The sequence below is a fragment of the Abrus precatorius genome, unplaced genomic scaffold (genome assembly GCF_003935025.1).
Source record: "Abrus precatorius isolate BTA unplaced genomic scaffold, Abrus_2018 Scaffold10, whole genome shotgun sequence".
Taxonomy (NCBI): Eukaryota; Viridiplantae; Streptophyta; class Magnoliopsida; order Fabales; family Fabaceae; genus Abrus; species Abrus precatorius.
The window spans coordinates 23,577,921-23,597,234 of NW_020874292.1; the positions used below are offsets into that span (position 1 = coordinate 23,577,921).

The window sequence follows — 19,314 nt, forward strand, 5'->3', positions numbered from 1 at the left end:
GATATAATACATGTATTATGACATATAGATCATTGTGAAAATGTATATGCTATTGTTAACCAATGTATGTTAAAAACGTATTAAACAATATTTTTAATATTATATAATTCTTCTTTTAAATAATATATTTAGTAGGGTAGAGAATTCTCACCTTTACTAATTATTTTCAGGAAAGATGAATGAGAAGAGAAATAAATATGATTGTTTCGGTCTAGGATCATGGTCTAGTGATCTTGTGACGAAAGACTACTATGTAGTATTTAAATTAATTGAAGTGTGTAATATTTTATTAAATTTTAATTTCAGTTAATAAAGTTATGTAATTATTAAATGTTAAATTTAGAGTTTATACCACTTTTGATAAATCTTGTTGTAAACATTAATTTAAAGTTTATTGATAAAACTAATGGTTAATTATTTTAAATTATAGATTGTATTTATTTTATAGAAATTTATTCTACTACAGAATAACGTTGTTTGTATTTTAAATTTTTATGTATGTATCATGAATTAAGTGAATTTTGAAAATGAAATGTTAGTTTACACTTTAGTTAAAAATTTGACTTTTATAAATACTTCTTTAAGAATTTTGAATAAAGTTTTCGCAAAATTGAATAATAGATAAAGTATTTACAATATTTATATTTCTTTATTATAAATTATGTTACAATTTAAAGATGTTACATCTTCGACTAATATAGTCCAACTAAAAATTTACACTTAATATTATTTCAATAGACTACATTAGTTAAAGAAACTAAAAATAATAATTTATAAAAAATAAAATTATATTTTAACAAAACAATTTACGGAAATCAAGTTTAAATTGTGAATTTTTTTAAAAACAAAATTTTTATTTTAAGCTTATCATATAATTTAACAATTATATTAATAAAATTTACTTTATAAAAAAATATTAAATACTAACTTTACACTTTTACACACGCATGATGCAACAATAAAAAAAATAAAAAATCATGCCTTGTTAATTCAATGGAATAAAAGTATAGCAAACGTGTTAAGTAGATGTATCTAACACTATCCAATACATGAAATGGAGTCTCTTTTAATGATTATAGGACCTCGATATTGTGCTAAAAGTCGTAGTTAGAGATTATGCTCCCTTCCTTTCCCTCCGACCATTTTTACAGCATTTGTGGTCTTTTTTAGCTTTTACTTTATAAAAACGAGGCATTGGATTCACCTCTCATGTTTACTATTGTCTTCTTGATTTGTTGCTTAGGATCCTAGAATTGAGAATTAAGTATATATCTCAATGTGGGGCATCAATAAGTTTGACTTGTGGTATAAAGTAAAGTACATGTACAAATATTGTCCACTAACCTCTTACAATTCAGTTACTTCAACCGCAATATTAATGATTTTAACACAAATAAACATTTTAAATGTCTGACAATAATTTTTTTGTCTAATACATTCTTTATGATTCGTATGCTGTAAATCTTTTACATTTTTATCCAAATTCATATCTGCTTTAATTTCTGCCAAACAAAACAAGATATCGCGTAATATACAATCTTTCTGTTAAACCCTTACAAGCTGATTTGGTATGTACTAAATTAAAAAGTCAAAACACTACCTGTGTTGTCTGCAATAAGCCAGTGTGGGACAGAGAAATTACCACCACACAATAAATATCTACAACAATTCAATTAAATAAGAGAAAAATAAGAATATGATACATGTATTGATTTGTGCAAGTTGTAAAGGGAAATATGGAATTACAATAAATAGTTAAAAGAGTGATGTGGTTGGTAGGAATGGGATGAAGAAAAATCTAACGTAGTAAGAGAGTTTCCAAAATTGTTTAAAAGAGGAGTTACCATAGATGGTAATGTGGAAGATAATATGAACAGTTCGAATCATGGATGCGTAAGGAAGGTGGCAATGTGAGAGTGAGAATGGGTTATTCCTGAGCCTCTGCTAGTCAATGCCAAATATTAAACTCTTTTTGACTCTTTTTCCACTTTCAGTGTCACGGCATATTGGCCCCACCGCTGTTTGTCTAAAATTCCAAATATCACCAATGGAATGGAACCTTACCATTTCCAATCCTTTACCCATTCTATCCAACCCCCACCCTCTATACTTGCGCGTGTTTACTTCTTCCACCTACTAATTAATCAGTGAAATTAAAATTTTTAAGTATAAAGTATATAAGCTTTATTATTTTGGTATAAATGAATTTAATGAAAGAAATAATAATAATAACATATTTTTAATGAAAAAAATTTTAAATACAAGAAATTATGTTTGTTAAATAGATTTTTTAAATAACTTGAACATTGAAATTTTAAAATCAACATTATTGCAATTTGTGATTATAATCATATAGTTTGATGCTGTATTTTTAGCCCGTGAATGATCGAGAAAGAGCTCGTATGCAGTGTGTTTTGTTTGTAAAGATGTAATTTAAACAGTTGTGAAATTATTTAAATCTTTGTGATCATTGAGTAATAAAATATATTTAAAAAAGCATAATTTTTATTAAATTAAGTTAATGAATATTGATCTTGTTTGATAAATATGTTTTTTTTTCTCTTTTTAGTATAATTATATTTTATTTAATGATAAAATAAATTTTAAATTTAGTTTTAAACTAGTTTCTTTAATTTTAAATATCAAATTATTTTAACTATTTTAAAAAAATTAAGAAATGTAGTTAGTTGTTTTATACTTCAAGTATTCTTTACTAAAAGCAATCAATAAAACCATACTATAGGAGAAATTTATGGGTAGCCCAAGATTTTGTAGTCCTGCTCACTCATATGCCATGTTGTCCAATTTTTTTTCTTAAATTTTAAAATTGTGACACATATTATGTTATAAGTGGTCAAGATTATATTGTTCTAAGCCATAAACTTTTTTTTCATATTTATAGATTATAGTCGGAATAATTCATTTTCAGTTGATTTATATACCCGATTGTAGGAATATAATTAAATTTATTTATGATATTAAATTTATCAATAATTTAAATTAATTTTAAATTTATTCTTAATATAAACAATTTTTAAAAATAATAATTTTCTTAACAATGATGTAAACTTTACAAAACTGGTATTTTTAAATAAGAGAAATAAAACTTAGGCATTAGCCAACTGTAATTGGTGATAGTAAATAAAAGTTTGCCAAAACATTATTTTAGAAAAAAAGATTATCAAGACTTTGAGAGTGAAAAAAATGGATTTTGGTGAATGCCAAAAACCTATTCTATTAACTAATGAGTCAGGTCATATTATGCAATAAATCATTCGAAGATTCGTTTTGAAGACATTAGCAAATCTAATGTGATTTGAACATACATTTATTTTCCATGTTTGTCTATATCAATCACCAATATACTATGTTTGATGCGAAGGGAAATTGAAAAGAGAAAAGAAAGCACATTTGATCAGAAAAGTAGAGAAGTTATTGTTTAATTTATTTGGTATCTAACGATAAAATAACTTTTCTTATTTCATTTAATTTTATGAAAACATAATATTAAGATGAATAAAACTGTGGGTCAACATTGCTTTATTCTTTCCTCTCCATTCTCACAATCAGAAAAGAATAAGGAAATTGCGAGAGAACATGTTTTCTGTCCGTCCAAATCCCGTCCTTTTAACTGTCCTCTTTGTGCCCAACAATGAACCATATCTAATTAATAAACATTTTCTTTTCCTTCGCCTTGCTGAATATACTAAACAGATTAATCAATGTTCCATTTTAAGAACATTTGTTGGCATTTAAAAAAAACATGTTATATACCTAAAGGGAAAAATATATTTTTAAAATAGGTGCATCGCACACACAAGAGAGCATAGCGCGTGGAAAGGCTGGCATTAATAAGGAGACGACTATGGTCCCAAAAGGTTATGCAGATTGATTTATTATTAATAATTAAAATTTATAAAAATAATATAAGTTTTATTTTTCATGTAATAAATCTCATTATTATTTCTATCACTTTTAAACCATTCATAAAATATATATAGAAAAGTGTATGAAAAGTTATATGATTTTTGTAAAATTAAAAAAATAAAAATACTTTTATTATCAATTTAAAGTTAGTCATATTTAAATTCAAAGAATATACAAGCTCAATTTCTTACTTTAGAATAGTTCTCGTTTTATAGAAACTAAATCCAAACTAAAACTCGTAGTGGTCCCCTCGAAAACATTTCTTACCAAAACAAAATAAAACGAAGTTAACAAAAGTCTTATCTCATCTGTTCAACTCTAATCTAATTTCATCTCCTCCTTTTCTCATTCTCATTCACCAATGGACTCCATGTCCCCAAGACCTCAAGAGAATCAGAAGGTTGTACCTGCTACACACAGCAATGGACTCCACTCTCAGACTCAACCTCCAAAGCCAACAACGAGGTCCGAACCCGGAAACCCATACCCGACAACCTTCGTCCAAGCAGACACTTGCTCCTTCAAGCAAGTAGTCCAAATGCTGACGGGTTCCTCCGAAACAGCCAAACAAGCCTCATGCTCCAAACCCATAAACCCGACCCACAGCATCCCACCCATCAAATCCATACCGAAGAAGCAACAATCCGGGTTCAAACTTTACGAGCGTAGGAACACCCTCAAGAACCTCAACATCAACCCTCTCATACCCCTTTTCTCTTCCAACAGAAAACCCGACATCCTCTCTCCCAGCATCCTCGACTTCCCCGCACTCGCTCTCAGCCCCGTCACGCCCCTCATACCCGACCCGTTTGACCGCTCCACCACACCCGGCTCCAACACTGCAAGCCCTTCCTTGGATGCAGAGGCTGAAGCCAAAGCTATCAAAGAGAAAGGTTTTTTCTTGCACCCTTCGCCCGCTTCTACTCCCAGAGACGCTGAACCCCGTTTGCTTCCCCTCTTTCCCACAACCTCTCCCAGAGCTTCAGGTTCTTCTTCTTCTTCGTCTTCTGCGGCTTCTTGAATTTCTTTTTCTTTTTTTTGTAACTCTTCGTTTTTCTGTAAGTTTCATATATGTGATTTCTGTGTTTATATTATTGCCATTCATGTTCATCAGAGGGATAGATTTGTTGTGGATTATGAAGAGAATCGAATAATCTTGCTTCAATTGAATGTAAATTTCATTGTGCTCTCTTTTCGTCATTTTATTAGTGATTAAAGTTAAAAATTAAAGTGAATAACACTTATTATTTTAAGAGCAAAGTGCTAGTTTACTTAAAAATTAAGCTATGTTTCCCTACACTGCTCCTATTCTCGTTCGTTTGCAAACAAGCTCGTGAAAGCGAGAGTGCGTAGGAAAATCTGCTTCTACTACGTTTCTCATTTGGTTTAATTTGTGTGGGGAAAGAATAAAATTTGAAAATGTGAATTTTGATTAAATTACCCACCGTTAATTTATCAATTATTATTATTATTATTAAAGTTGACGAGCGTGAGAATTGGAATTTCAGACGAAGAAAAAGTAAAATGAGAGAAATAAAATAAAATAATTATTTTCTTTATTTTTTCTAAATTAAAAATATTTATATATTTTCTTTTATTTTTGTTTCTTCTCGCCTAAACAAATATATGGGCATATGAGAAACGGAGGAGGGGAAATTGGCTTCCAGCTATAACTTTTTCTCCCGTGTCCTTTACACTTTTTTCCCACAGTCAAAACTTCAATTATTGCCCCACCTGAACTTGGTGACTCAGTTCACCTCAGTTTCTTTAGCTCGAGGGCCTTCATTATTAACAATACTAAATAATAATAATAATAATAACAAACTTTCCACCAAGTACAGTATTTGTTGAGATGGCAGCGTCTCTGTGGAAAAAAAGTGTTGGTCTGAAAATCAAATTGCAAAAGTAGCTTTGGGTTAGCTGTCCTGCAAAGAGTAGTATAATAGGGAAGGAATCTTGACCCTTCTGTTGTCTGTCTGAAGGGAAAGATCCCAAGAGAAGAGATGAAGATACGCATTATTATGTGTGCTTGTTGCTTGTTGTAAGCGTCCAGGTTTTCATGTACCACTGACGACCACTTTGTGCTTCTGTGCCCGAAACACTACCGCATGCTAACACCATTGAGCTATATGCACAGCTTGGTTCCAATTGAAAATAATCGAAATATGAAAAAATAAATTATAGCTGTATATGGTTGTTTACGGTGAAAATCTGTAGATCTTAAACAAATAAATTTAAGAATAATCTAAAACTGAATAGTAAGTTAACAATTAGTACTCTCTAGAGCTTGAGGTCTTTCTTTCGTAGTTATGGACAATATGTCTTCTTTTGTCAGTGATAAAGGTAACTTTTAAATTATTTAAGATTACGCAAAAGTATTTTATAAATATAAAATAAAAAGAATATGTAACTTTTAAAATTTACTTTTTTAAAAAAAAATTATCTCATGTTTAACTTTTAAAATTTAATTATTAATATTTTTATTCATTATTATTATTATTATTATTTTTAAAAGATAACTTATCTGTTATACAGTTAAAATTGTATGCATGTTATCTTTATTTTATTATTTTTTTCACTTTTACAATAATTTCATTTTTTTATTTTTTTATATCTCTTTTATCTAAATGTATTTTATATGACAAAGTTTATAACTTACAATATTTTATATTTAAATATATGTATCTATAAATTATTTTTTATATAATTAATTAGTTAATCGTAAATAAATAAACTAAATAATAATAATTAATTTTAATGTTATATTAATATAATATTATATGTTTTATGAGTTATTTAACATAAATAAATTAGTTATAAAATAATTTATTAAAAAAATTTAATTTTATAAATAATTTATATAATTATAAACTTTCAATATAAATTTACAGTCCACAATTTTTAGCTAGTTTCACCTTTAATTTGTTTTACTTAACTTGTTATATACACAAGGCAAACTTGTCGAATCACTAATTAATTTTTAACATGTTTTTTTATTGGAATTTAATTATAGAGTGTGGATGTTCATCATAACCTTTCCATTAATTTTGAAAATTGCCGCTGTTATGTAACAAGAAGTCAAACTAGCTTGATGGTTATTAGATGAGAGCAATAAATCCAGCCTTGGCGTGTACCCCGGGAGTGCAATTCCAGGCCATTGAAGTTTCTTTTTCTTTGATTTTGTTTTTCCTTCATGGCAAGAAAAATTATTGTGTAGTCTGAAATATTCTTATATCTATAGTTTTGACTAATTGTCACGCGATATGAGGTCAAGTTTTCAAATTAAGAGAAAGTCATTAAAATGTGATGGCATGTTGTATAATGATTGGAGAGATTAAAAAGAGCTCAGGGTCTTGAATGTAATGGCTTGGACAGCCGGAGAAGGCAATCATGCAAAGATAGGTCTTCTTTCTACGATTCAATATTTTTGACTTGAAGGTGACCAAAATTGATGCGAATGGGGCCATGAGAAAGTGAAGGGAAGGAGAGGAAGTGGGACTTGTGATGATGAAAGGAAGGAAAAGATGGGAACGGGAGAGGCTAATAACACGGTGTTGAGATGACCTATTTGTGCGTCTTGTTTGTTTGTGTGCGCTATGCATATGATTTTTTGAGGACTTCGCAACTCATGGTTGGTGGTCCATTTATTGAGAATATGAAACTTAACATGTGCACTGCTGGGTCACCGTTGTGGCGTTTTGCTTACCCTTTATCAAGGTCATCTTCTATTTCCTTTTCGCTATCATTCCTGGGGAAAATATAAAACATTTCACATGTGGCATGTTTTGATTTGATGTGTTATTGATAATCATCCTTCCAAAGTCCATTGATCTTATTACGTGATGACAAAAATTCAAGCATAACATCTTTGACTATATCTTCGCTAACTTTGAATCCACTGGAGTCACACTTCTGGTCCCCCACCCCCACAAGCAATACCATATGTATTTTAATTTTCCTTTGCCTTGATTCTATTATCTTTATTTATTCTTTGATTAATGTATACTTGTAATTTTCTTAATTTAATTATTCATATTTCATTTTTATAGGTTTTAATTGTTTAAGTCTTTATCTCAATTGTCATTTTATAAATAGTGAAATGTAATAAAGCTGTGACATAACATTAATTGGTGTGAATGAAAAACATGTATAAAATATCTGAATACCTGATTTTTGTTTTTCTTATTTTAGTTGTTTGCATTTAATCGTCTATTTTCTTTATTATTGAAGTTAAGTTTATCATTCTAAAATTTTATCTAATAATTAATAAAAATATAATACAAGTGTGATATATTATTAATTTATTTATATTAGTAAAAACTATATATAACATATTTAAATAAAAATAATAAATGAAATATATTAAAAAGCATACGAAAAATATTTTATTTTCTTTTTTCTTTATCAATGTTTCACGACAAGTTTTTGTTCTATTGCCATTAGTTATTATACGAAGTTTAAAATAAAATACTTATTTTTAACAATTAAAAAGTATGATAATTAAATGCAAATGATTAAAATTAAAAAAACTCAAATTATATATATCTGAAAATGTAAGAAGTAAATATACTTTTCTTTCTTTTAATGAGCAATCCTTTGAGATAAAAATATATGTGGGCACGGGCAATGTTTGGCATGTCAATTAAATGCTTACAACTTATCTTTGTAAAATTTTACAATGACATAAATATATTTTACGTTAAATTAAAAATAATTTTTTATATTATTTAGAGAAGTGATGTAGTAAGTTGTTACATTTTATATCAATTAATAATTGATGTAGAAATCTTTAATTCTTTACATTGGTTCTAATAATAACTAATGTAGAAAATAAAAGTTTTCTATATTAATTATTGAAGTCACTAATATACAAGTTTTAACATCGTTTAAAAATGATATTTAATATTATCTAAAAAACTGATGTAAAAAGTTAGAATATTTTACATCGTTTACATAACTGATGTAAAAAGTCTTAACTTTCTATGTTGGTTCTGAATAATCGATTTAGAAATTGTTTGTATTCATCAATAACATTAATATGAAAAATGTTCTTATTCATCAAGAGCAAACAACTTTTCAAGATGTAATGTTCATTAATGTTTGTTATCAATGTTCATCAATATTTTATTAAGGATTTAATCTTTATTACCTTATCAATGAAAAGTATGTAGTGTTTGTCGACAATATTCATCAATATGCAATGTTTGTTGTCAATATTTATTGCAATGTTCATCGTAAATATTTGTTGAGTTTAAAAATAAAAAATATGCAATGTTCGACAATGTCATGAACCAATGGGTTAATGAAAAAGAAAACACATAATGAAGCAAGATAAAATTATTCATGTACCTGATAGGTATTCATGTTCATCATGATGTTGCCAAAAATCTCAACAAAAGCTTAAAAATATAAGTAAAAATTTGTATTAAAAAATAACCAATATAAAAAGTGATTTCTTTTCTACATTGACAACTGATATTAAAAAGTTTTGTTATTTTCAAAAATATCACTACATATTTTATTAAATCAATTACTTCTCAATCAATGTAAAAGCCTATTATAGAAAACATTTTTTGTATTAGTAGAACCATATACTTTCTACATCGATTTTATTAATAACGATGTAGAAAATCAGTGATGTACCAACCAATGTAGAAAATTCAAATTTTACATCAATTCTAGTCATAATTAATGTAAAAAGACCTTCTATATCAGTTTTGAATTTTTTTAAAATATGTTTTTCATTTTATATTATATTCTAAAGTTTGAAATACAAATATTATTATGTATAAATGAATAATTTATGTAAAATAAAATTAATGGATTAGTATATAAGGACTTTGAAGAATCACTAAGTATCTAAAACAAAATTGGTCCAGTGTCTTTGAATATCATTAATTTCCTCTTCAGACATTAGATTACCATTTTTGAATATTTACAAGTTCAAATTACAAAAAAAAAAATATTAACTTCATATGCTATAAAGTTATATATATATATATATATATATATATATACACACACGTGTGTTTATAATAATAAATATACTTATCAATGCTCAAGAATCTATAATAATGGCTACGATGATAATGTACATATGTCTCATCACATAATATTTATACTTCCAACTCCCATTTTGTTTGTGTGGCTATAAGGAAATTAAAATTTAATATTAGACCCTAATAAGTAATTACTTAAAATTAAAAGAAAAATATAAATATTGAACAAAAATAGCAGTTAAACATATACGTGGACAGATCTATGTAGATTTTTTTCTCTTAATATGCTTACCCTTCAACACATTGCATGCTTCCAAATATTTATTTGTGATGAAGTTACCATTAGAGTAAATTAGGTGACCATTTGATTACATATAACATGTAAAACAATTTATAACAATTATAATTATAACTTCCACATTAATAGCGAGTTTGTTTATTGGATTATTCCATAACGAGTAAATGAATACTTTGTTATGTTTGAGACAAATTATAAACAATTGTCCGTGGCTTATACAAACCAAAATAGCCATTAAGGAAAGTAAAATCTATTATATAAAAGAAACTAATTAGCAAAAACTTACCCATAATGAAATAGTGCAAGGTAGCAATTTGTTGGGTAGCAATTCTTTGCTTGAATTATTTGTCCTTTTCCTTTTCTCCTATTATTAGTAAATAAAGTTAAATAACTACTTTGAAATTGTTTCTAATAAAACTCACTAGGAACCACTTTTCCTTTCTTGTTGACAGGATTAGGAAAAAAATTGTCTCTGTAAAAAAAAAAATCTTTGTTCTTAGCTGGTAGAGTAACATTGGCTCAATCTTGTCTTATGAGTATCTCAGCCTGTGTCATGTAATCTTTCATAGTCCTAAGATTTGTGTGTAATGAAATTACTAGCATATGTGAAAAGTTTATATGCAGATCCTTGAGTGGTAGGAAATGTTACCTCATCGATGGGATATAACTTGTGCTTCTAAAAATAAAAGGGGCTAGGCTTTAAAGACCTAATTACTCTAAATAAATCTTACATGATAAAGCTGGTGGAGGTTGGTTAATTCCTCTTCCAAGGACTTGTGGGCCTAAGTTCTCACCCAGAAATATAAATTTAAAATGGGTAGTAACAATTATCTTAAGAATAATAATAGGACATCTTACCTGTGGAAGGTTCTGTTGTCAGCATGATTGAGTTACAAATTCCAGTAATCTCTCTCATTTTACTACTTTCCAAGTTTCTACTTCTGAGTAGGAGTTACCTGTTTCCATGTTTACTAAAAATGATAAATGGGACTAGTGTAAAATTGGTTATGCCTTCCCTGTCCACATTTGCCAAGTTATTAGCCTAATTCAACCTCCTTCCATTACTTATTGTCATGATTTTGTGTTTTAGTCCATGAGCAACAATGAAATTTTCTCCATTAGATCTATTTACAAAATTTTAAGTCAGGATAGACAGTTTAACAGGGTGGACCAAGCCCTATTTAAAGCTATTTAGGGGTGGGAAGACCTCCAAAGATTTCTTTATTTATGTGGAAAGTAGCCCACAGAAAATTACTCACTAATGAAGAAAGAGTCAAGAGGAGAATGACAGATTCTCCTATTTGTCCTAGATGTAGAGAACTCCCATAATTATTAGGGACTGCTTCTATGCTAAAATTGTCTGAAGCCATTTTATTTTCTCTAATAAATGAGTTAACTTTTTTAGCTTTGCACTGTCATCTTGATTGTTAAATAACATTTCCTCTACTGTTCTTAGTAGGTTCAAAAATTGGAGTATGATTGTTGGGTTTGTTATATGGTATTTATGGAAGGACAAGAATAATTTCATCTTTCAAAATCAAATAACTAAGCTTGATCAATTAGCAATTAAAGCAATGTTTGATGCTGACTCATTTTCTTTGTATTGCAGAAATGCTTCATCTTCTAGAGGTTCAGATCATGGTGAGATTAGATGGCTGTCTCCCCCTTCTGATCACCTGAAACTCAACATTGATGGGGCTATGTCTAAAGCTAGAGGTGTTGCAGCCAATGGATGTCTCATTAGGGATGCTAAAAAAACTTGCATTTTGGATTTTATGACAAAATTGAGTATTGTTCCCCCTAGTCGCTGAGCTTTGGAGTAATTTTTTTTGGCATTTAGTTGGTTACCCAACTTAATATACCAACTAGATTGAATCTGATTCCAAAGAGGCAATCGCTCTCATCCTAAAGATTCAGCCTACTAATCATCCTTTATATCCTTTAATTTGTAAGATTAGAGGAGCTTTAAAAATCATTAAATTTGTTAAGCTTTTACATATATGTAGGGAGACCAATATATGTGCTTACTTCTTGGCCAAATTAGACTTAGATCTATTTGCCCTCATCTTTTATTTCTATGATCCTGCTCCATCTCTTCTCCCTTTCTTGAGTTTAGATTGTTATAATCTAATGTTCCCTAAACTATTTGTATAATTTTAGTTGTTGGACTTTTTGCTCCCTTTAATAGAAAAAAAAAAGTAAGATTTTTTTATAAAATGATCGGGGACTATAATTTTTTAAAATTGTGTTAGGACAAATAATTTTAAAAATTTATAAAATTTGAAATCAATAATAAAAATGTTTAAAAAGTGAATAAGCATGAGAATAATTATAATTAATAATTATAAAATATTAAACATAATAAAGAAAATTTTAAATTCTTTCTAAAAATATATCATTTAAAATTTTTTTGTACTTGAGATACAAATTCTCTAATTAAAATTTTAAAATATTCTAAAAATACTTTTTTCTGTTTACTAAATACATATAATCTAGTAATTTAAAATTCTTTTATTCAAACATACCTTTAAAAAATTCAAAAACTGTAATAAGCCACAAAAATTTCATATACTATATTATACTATATTATTATATTTTATTTTATACAATTTTTTTTTTACCTTTATATATACTGGTGTGAAGCACATATAAAAGATAAACATGTTATTTAACTTTTTTTTTTAAAGATCCCATAATACTTAAAATCTCTTAATATTTTCCGTTTCCTCCTCACGAGCACACACGTAAAATAATAATGCATATTGACAAATAAAAATAGAACAAGTTGCGGGTATTTGCATTAAATTAAACAATACCCCAAATTGTGTAAAATAAGATCAGCATATTAAATGCAAATTGTTATTCTTAAACTGGAATGTGAAAATAGTAGCCACTTGCAGTATGTTCCTCCTATGCCTTGTTTTGTTCTTGAATCAACTAGTGTCTCTGGCACAATGTGTAATTACAGAGCAACCACGCCGATAAGGATTGGCCTTACCCCTCTGATGGCAACTGTAGTAGGATCGTCCATGCCTAAGACATGGGACTTGGTTGGCCTTAAGGGCTTCGTAGCTAATGTACCTGATGCGCCTGTTCACATACAGCGTTCGACGGTGTGATTCAGAACTCATCAAAAACTCATTGTCGTCTACAAGGAGAACAGTGTCACCCTCATTCACAACGTGGATAAAGTCATGGAGTTCAGATGCCTCTGCCACCATGGCCAATGCCAAGGCCAGAAGGTGGAAAACAACCCACCCTTTGGAGTTCATTTCAGATTGGCAAGGTTGCAATGCAGAGAGCAAGATAAAAGGGTCTCTTAAATTGCTGTTTTCAGTGCCAGAGGCTAGGTTTGGAAAAGTAGAAGGTATATTTTTTGTGGTTGTGTGTGATTATTTAAATACTTATTTAATATATTTTTTAAAAATAATAATTTATGTGTTAAATTTAATAATAAAAATTATTAAAATAAACTAAAAATATCTTATAAAAGTCGTAAGTTATTTTTTATAAGTTGTTTATAAGCTCTTTTAAATAGATTCTTAGAATTCAATTGAAAGATTTTATGAATAGCTTATAAAAAATATTTTTTAAACTTTTTAATTTATTTAAATAATTTTTAATATAATTTATTAAAATAAGCTAATTTGATTCAATGTGTTTGGTGACCTATGGTTGTGTAAAGAAAAAGGCATGGTTTGTTGTGGTTAACATTTGTGACTTAATGTAATGTTGGGCCTAATTTTCTTCTCTCGTATGGTTTTGGTGACAAGAAATACTAAAGAGAGAAAGATAGCCGGAAAAGATTTGTGATTAAAATAGGTGTATGGCATGCATACATGCATATTGGCTAAAAGTTGAAAGCTATTTGTTTGCCAAACTGTCAATATATAACTGAATTAGCAATTTGAGTAACTAAAATTGACTTTCGCCTCCGAAGGTTCTATGCTTCCTATATTTGTGCTAAATTCTGCGAATCGCTCGATTCTGGTTAGATTGCACATGTTTTGTTCATGAGGCCCCTAATTAATTTTCCTGTTGCAGTTTGTACGGAAAGAATCTTGCAATACCATAAACGGTAACCGTCTAGTCCAACGATTCAACTGGATTTTTGCTCTATGGGTGAAGTGAAGTAGTCCCAACATGGGCTCTATTCTCATGGGCCTACTCCATAAACTCTATCCAAAGTATGGGCATACTTGCAGCCAATGTGGACGTTTTTTTATTTCCTCTTAATATGTTGACAGAAAATATATTTGGATGAAGAAAACCAAACTCAAAGGGTTGACTAGTAATTAAAGACCCATGCTAGCTCATTGATTTGGAACCTCGCAGGAATCAAAAAGATTAATTCTCTAAAGTATACTCAGATGAAAAAAAATTAAATATTATAACCATGAATACGTGTGGTCTTTCAAACAAAATTTAAATTATCTCTAAAACAAATTGTCCAGTTCTATTATTACTTAATAAAAATATAAAAAATAAGTGAAATTTATTTTCCCTATTGTCCATACTCAATTCTCTTTTTTACTGATTTTTATCAACTCTTTGTACTCAATTTTCCTCTTCTTTCCTTGTGTCCAACTCTTTCTTATCTCTATCTTCATCTTCTCTCATCCCCATATCGACTCTTCCTCCTCCATGTATTTCTCCCATCCTCCTGCATCCACTTCCACTGAGTCTTTTTTTCTCATTCCTTCACACTTAATTTTCTTTTTCTCTCACATATATCACATAAGGGAGTTTTAAATTATTTAAGTGATTTTGCTTAATTTTTTTATTTTTATTTAAGTTAGTCTAATTTTACTTAAATAAAAGTAAAACAATGAGAGAAATTTTAGATAAAAAAAAAATAGGTAGGTTTTAAATAAAGAATTCATAACTTATTTCGTCTTTGGTTTAGACAAGTCTAAACTACGATTCGGGTGAAAATTGGTTTTTTATATCATGTATCCAAACTATAATTTTGGGAGTTATAAATGAAAGCTAAACACCCTACCAGTTTCCAATATTTATAAATATAATTCATTCATATAACTTTGTAAAGGACATTTTGTGAAAGTCGAGACAACTTACAAATATTCCATGGCTTCTAATTCATAGACTTCCAGCGATGGCATAGCTTTATTAGTCTTTTTTGGTCTTCTGCTAGAGTGGGGTTTTTGTTTTTCAATTCTAATTTATAAATACCTCAACAATGCAGCACTTATTCAACACCTCCCATGTTTTTCTATTTCTCTACTTCAGTCATTTATTATATTTATTATTTCTCTCTCCCTGCACGTATGGAATATTTTCCTGAATTTTCCTCCTTATTTAGTGTGCTGTCTAATGTTTGTTTCAGTTTGTACTTTGTGAAGACATTGCTGCTGCCACTCAAAATGACCGCGCAGTTAGTTAGCAAAGGAACCTAGGATTCCCCTCAAATAGCGGTGGAAACCTTACAACTGTGAAGAATGCGAGTCAAAAACAATGAAAAAGTGGGTTATAGGAACCTAAGCCTAGATGACAGTGAAAGGAAAGCCATTAGTACAACTCCCAATTCATAACGCTCTCAAACTGTTGAGAAGAATTTATTTTCTAACGTTTCCGCAAATTGGGTCAAAAAGTCATCTTTGGCGACTGGGAAGCATCTTCACTATGACGTACCATTCTGCACGCTCAAATTTCCATTTGGCTTCTGTTAAATTTCCATTCCCGAGTGGAATACACGTGTCAAACCCACTTTAAACACTTTTACGCGGAGAAATTATATTTATTTATATATACACAATAAAATTATAAAAAAAATAAAAATAAAATGTTGCAAGAATATGTTACATAAATAAGTTAACGTTTATGATGTTAATATAATATATGATTACTTTATCTATTATTTAGTGTGGGTATAATTATATTAAAATAATAAATAGCTTGATTAGACAATATATTGAATATGGTTGAATTTTTCGTATAAATTTGTATAAAACTATTGCACACATAAACAACTATCCCTTTTTTAAAAAAAAAATTGAGGGTACCTACTTTAACATTTGAAAGTATTTTAAAATATTAATCTGTTATCTGTCAAGTAAAAGAATAGTCTAGCAATAAAATAAAATCATCAGATCTAGAACTCTCCCTTAAATTTGTTATACCTATTACATTTTCTTCAATTTCTTGTTAGAATTTAATTAATTTATATAGGACCTAACAAATTTAAATAAGCATAATATTTTTAAAAGTAAAAGAATTTGTGTTAATATTTATCCTATTATATAATATATTAAAATAGTACTATCGTATACGTGCGTGTGATGTCATATCAAGTAGTTTGAGCATAATTAAAATTTTATTACACCCTATACCATAAACTTTTATTAAATCTTGTGCTATCATGTATAGCAAACAACCTCTTGCAATCATAAAAGCTTTAGAGAACATATATAGATCGCATTTTCGTCTACAATGTGAGTTATTTATACTAAGTTATTGTATAGGTCACGTCATGCTTGTGAAATTGGTTAACCTTGAGATTACAGAGCTTATATGTTATTGTCGTTAAAATTATTAAATGGGTAGGCTGCAAAGGAGAGATCATATATGTCATACAGGTGGTACGTCCGCAATTAAACACTTGTATAAACTTTTATCCAACCACTAAATTAAAGGATATAGAAATATATCACGCTCGTTTACATTAGAATTATATCCAAAATTAGGTTGCTCATAATCCAATAAATCTTCCAGAATTGAACAGTGCTGAACTTTCCATTTCCCGTAACAGTGAAATCCAACCAAAATTTGCATTCACATCGACAATAGAATCGCTTAGAAATTTCAAGTTTCTTGTTGCTCCCGCAACATGCTTCTGTAATTTTATAGCCAGCCTAGGGTTACATAAAGTGCTTATCCTGTTATTCATCATTTTCAGTGAAATTAATTTATAAAAATACAGACACTATAGCGAATGGTGCTATACAGCTGCAACTAACATTACTAGAAAATTGCTTCCAAACCAATGAAGAAGGAGGCGAGGAAACTACCCTTTAGGCTCAGATCAAAATATGCATCTTCTTAAGCAGAGTAATCGCCTCAATTATAAGAACTTGCTGTAGGATGGAGATGAGACAAGTGGGACCCTTAACATGTTCCATGAATAATATGAACTTTGAATTTTGCCATGAAATGGATATCAAATCACTAACCAAACAACAACTTCGTAGGCCCCGCATGTCTCTATCCGTCAATACTTTTGGTAGATAGAAAACATTTTATAATCCAAGTCTAGCTATGTACTCTATCCACCTAAGCCAAACTCATGTCATGTGACTAGAAATTGGGTTGGGATATTATTATTATCTAACCCCAACTTGGTGAGATGATTACCCCCATGATCACGAATACGAAAGGGATACTAAGCGTGGTTAACGGTTGCTTTGCCGTACGCAAAATTCTTCCTACATCCATCAATGACTTGCCATAGGTATGATATAGTGGTAAAAAGTATCTATATATTTATGTGATATGCATATATGTGAGTTGTTTAATTCTTTAGTATTATTTTATAAAAACATGGTTAATATATGATCAATAGACTCAGGTTATTTAGTAGACCAATATGAATTTTCACCGATTAATAATAAAGAGTATCATATAAAAAAAATGTTAACTGAAACGTATTTTGAACATTTTCAATTAAACAATATTTATATTTATACATCTCACATTTACGTTTGTGAAAGAATCAAAGTTTAACAGCACAAATTATAAATTTATTTGGACTCACTCAAAAGTTAAATATATGGCTGCAACTAAACTGAGATAACTATCCACACATACCGGAAAAATTGTGAAGGTAAGGTCAATCAATTATGTCAAAAACTTAAATAAATCAACCTTGGCTTGAGACCAAAGTATAAAGTGTCACACATGGACTCCGTATGGCAACTATTCGTGCCAATGATGCAATTTTGTGTCCGACAATTTTCAGACTGTGTGAAAACAGGCAAAACCAACCAATATCCATATAACATAAGAATCTTCGTAGTTCCATTTTACATATTATCATAAATTTACGTTAATCAATTTTTTGCCAATTTGACCGTTAAATATTTCTTATATGAACTCCTCTTATAATTTAGCCTGAAGTTCTTGGTATTAGTGCATGCACACCTCTTATAATTTTTATCTAATTTGCATCATAAATTGCATTTAATTGGAGTGAAATAATGAATTTATATGAATTATAAGCATATGTGTTATAAGTATATGTGTCTAACATTGGTAGCTTTTCTATAGATTTATTCACACAAGCAAGAAAAGCGTGCAAGGTTTAACTTGACCAAGTTATTATTTTTCTTTTGGCGACTCAAAATTCAAAACGTCAGTCAAAAGACGCATATCTTTCACACTATGTACTATGTTAAGTGTAAATATATTTTGGTAACATTGGATGCGATTGAAAAAATTAATAGATAAATAAGGTGAAAGTAAAAAAATAATTAAAAATTGAAAAAAATGAAAATTATATGTGATAATTTTAAAAATTAAATGAATAATTTACACTTAATAAATATTAAAATTCTTTAATTTGTTTGAAACTTAACTTTTCTTATATACATTTAGCTACTTTTCAATAGTTTTATACATGTTTGGCGTTTAATATTAAGTATTTTGTGTTTGAAGTTTCACTACCTAGTTTTTCTTTATTATTTTGTTTGTAGGAAAATAAAGGTGGAGAATGGAGATAAATTACTTCCTGGAATGGGAGCTTGGAGTGTAAAAAGAGAGAATAATTGAAAAGTGAAGAAACGAATAATAATTGTTGTCCAATGAATGCTTAATATTGAACTTTGAAATTAATTATATTAGTGCAAGCGATTACATTCTAATTAGAAAATGGCAACATTGATAGGCCTTTTTTTCTTTTTTCTTTTCTCTCCACACTGTTTATTAAACGTTTAAACACACAAAGTTGAATGTAACTATACGGGTATGCTAAATTTAGGTTAAACATACTTTTGGACTTCACACACTGTTCTCATGAGTCTGGGAAGTATATACATGTTAATTCGGATCTTAGGAAGGAGTAAGGAGCTAGCTAGA

General features: G+C 28.9%; 2 protein-coding genes across 2 annotated transcripts; one reads left to right on the plus strand and one right to left on the minus strand.

Moving 5' to 3' along the window:
* The first annotated feature begins 4,158 nt into the window (after positions 1-4,158).
* LOC113852580 (VQ motif-containing protein 4-like) lies at positions 4,159-5,170 on the plus strand. The gene has a single exon (XM_027482893.1). It carries the CDS (start codon positions 4,289-4,291, stop codon positions 4,946-4,948), a length of 660 nt encoding a protein of 219 aa, XP_027338694.1. The 5' UTR covers positions 4,159-4,288; the 3' UTR covers positions 4,949-5,170.
* A 7,987-nt stretch (positions 5,171-13,157) lies between these two features.
* Positions 13,158-13,496, minus strand: LOC113853139 (protein RALF-like 19). Its single transcript, XM_027483611.1, has one exon. It carries the CDS (start codon positions 13,494-13,496, stop codon positions 13,158-13,160), a length of 339 nt encoding a protein of 112 aa, XP_027339412.1.
* Between the last annotated feature and the right edge of the window lie 5,818 nt (positions 13,497-19,314).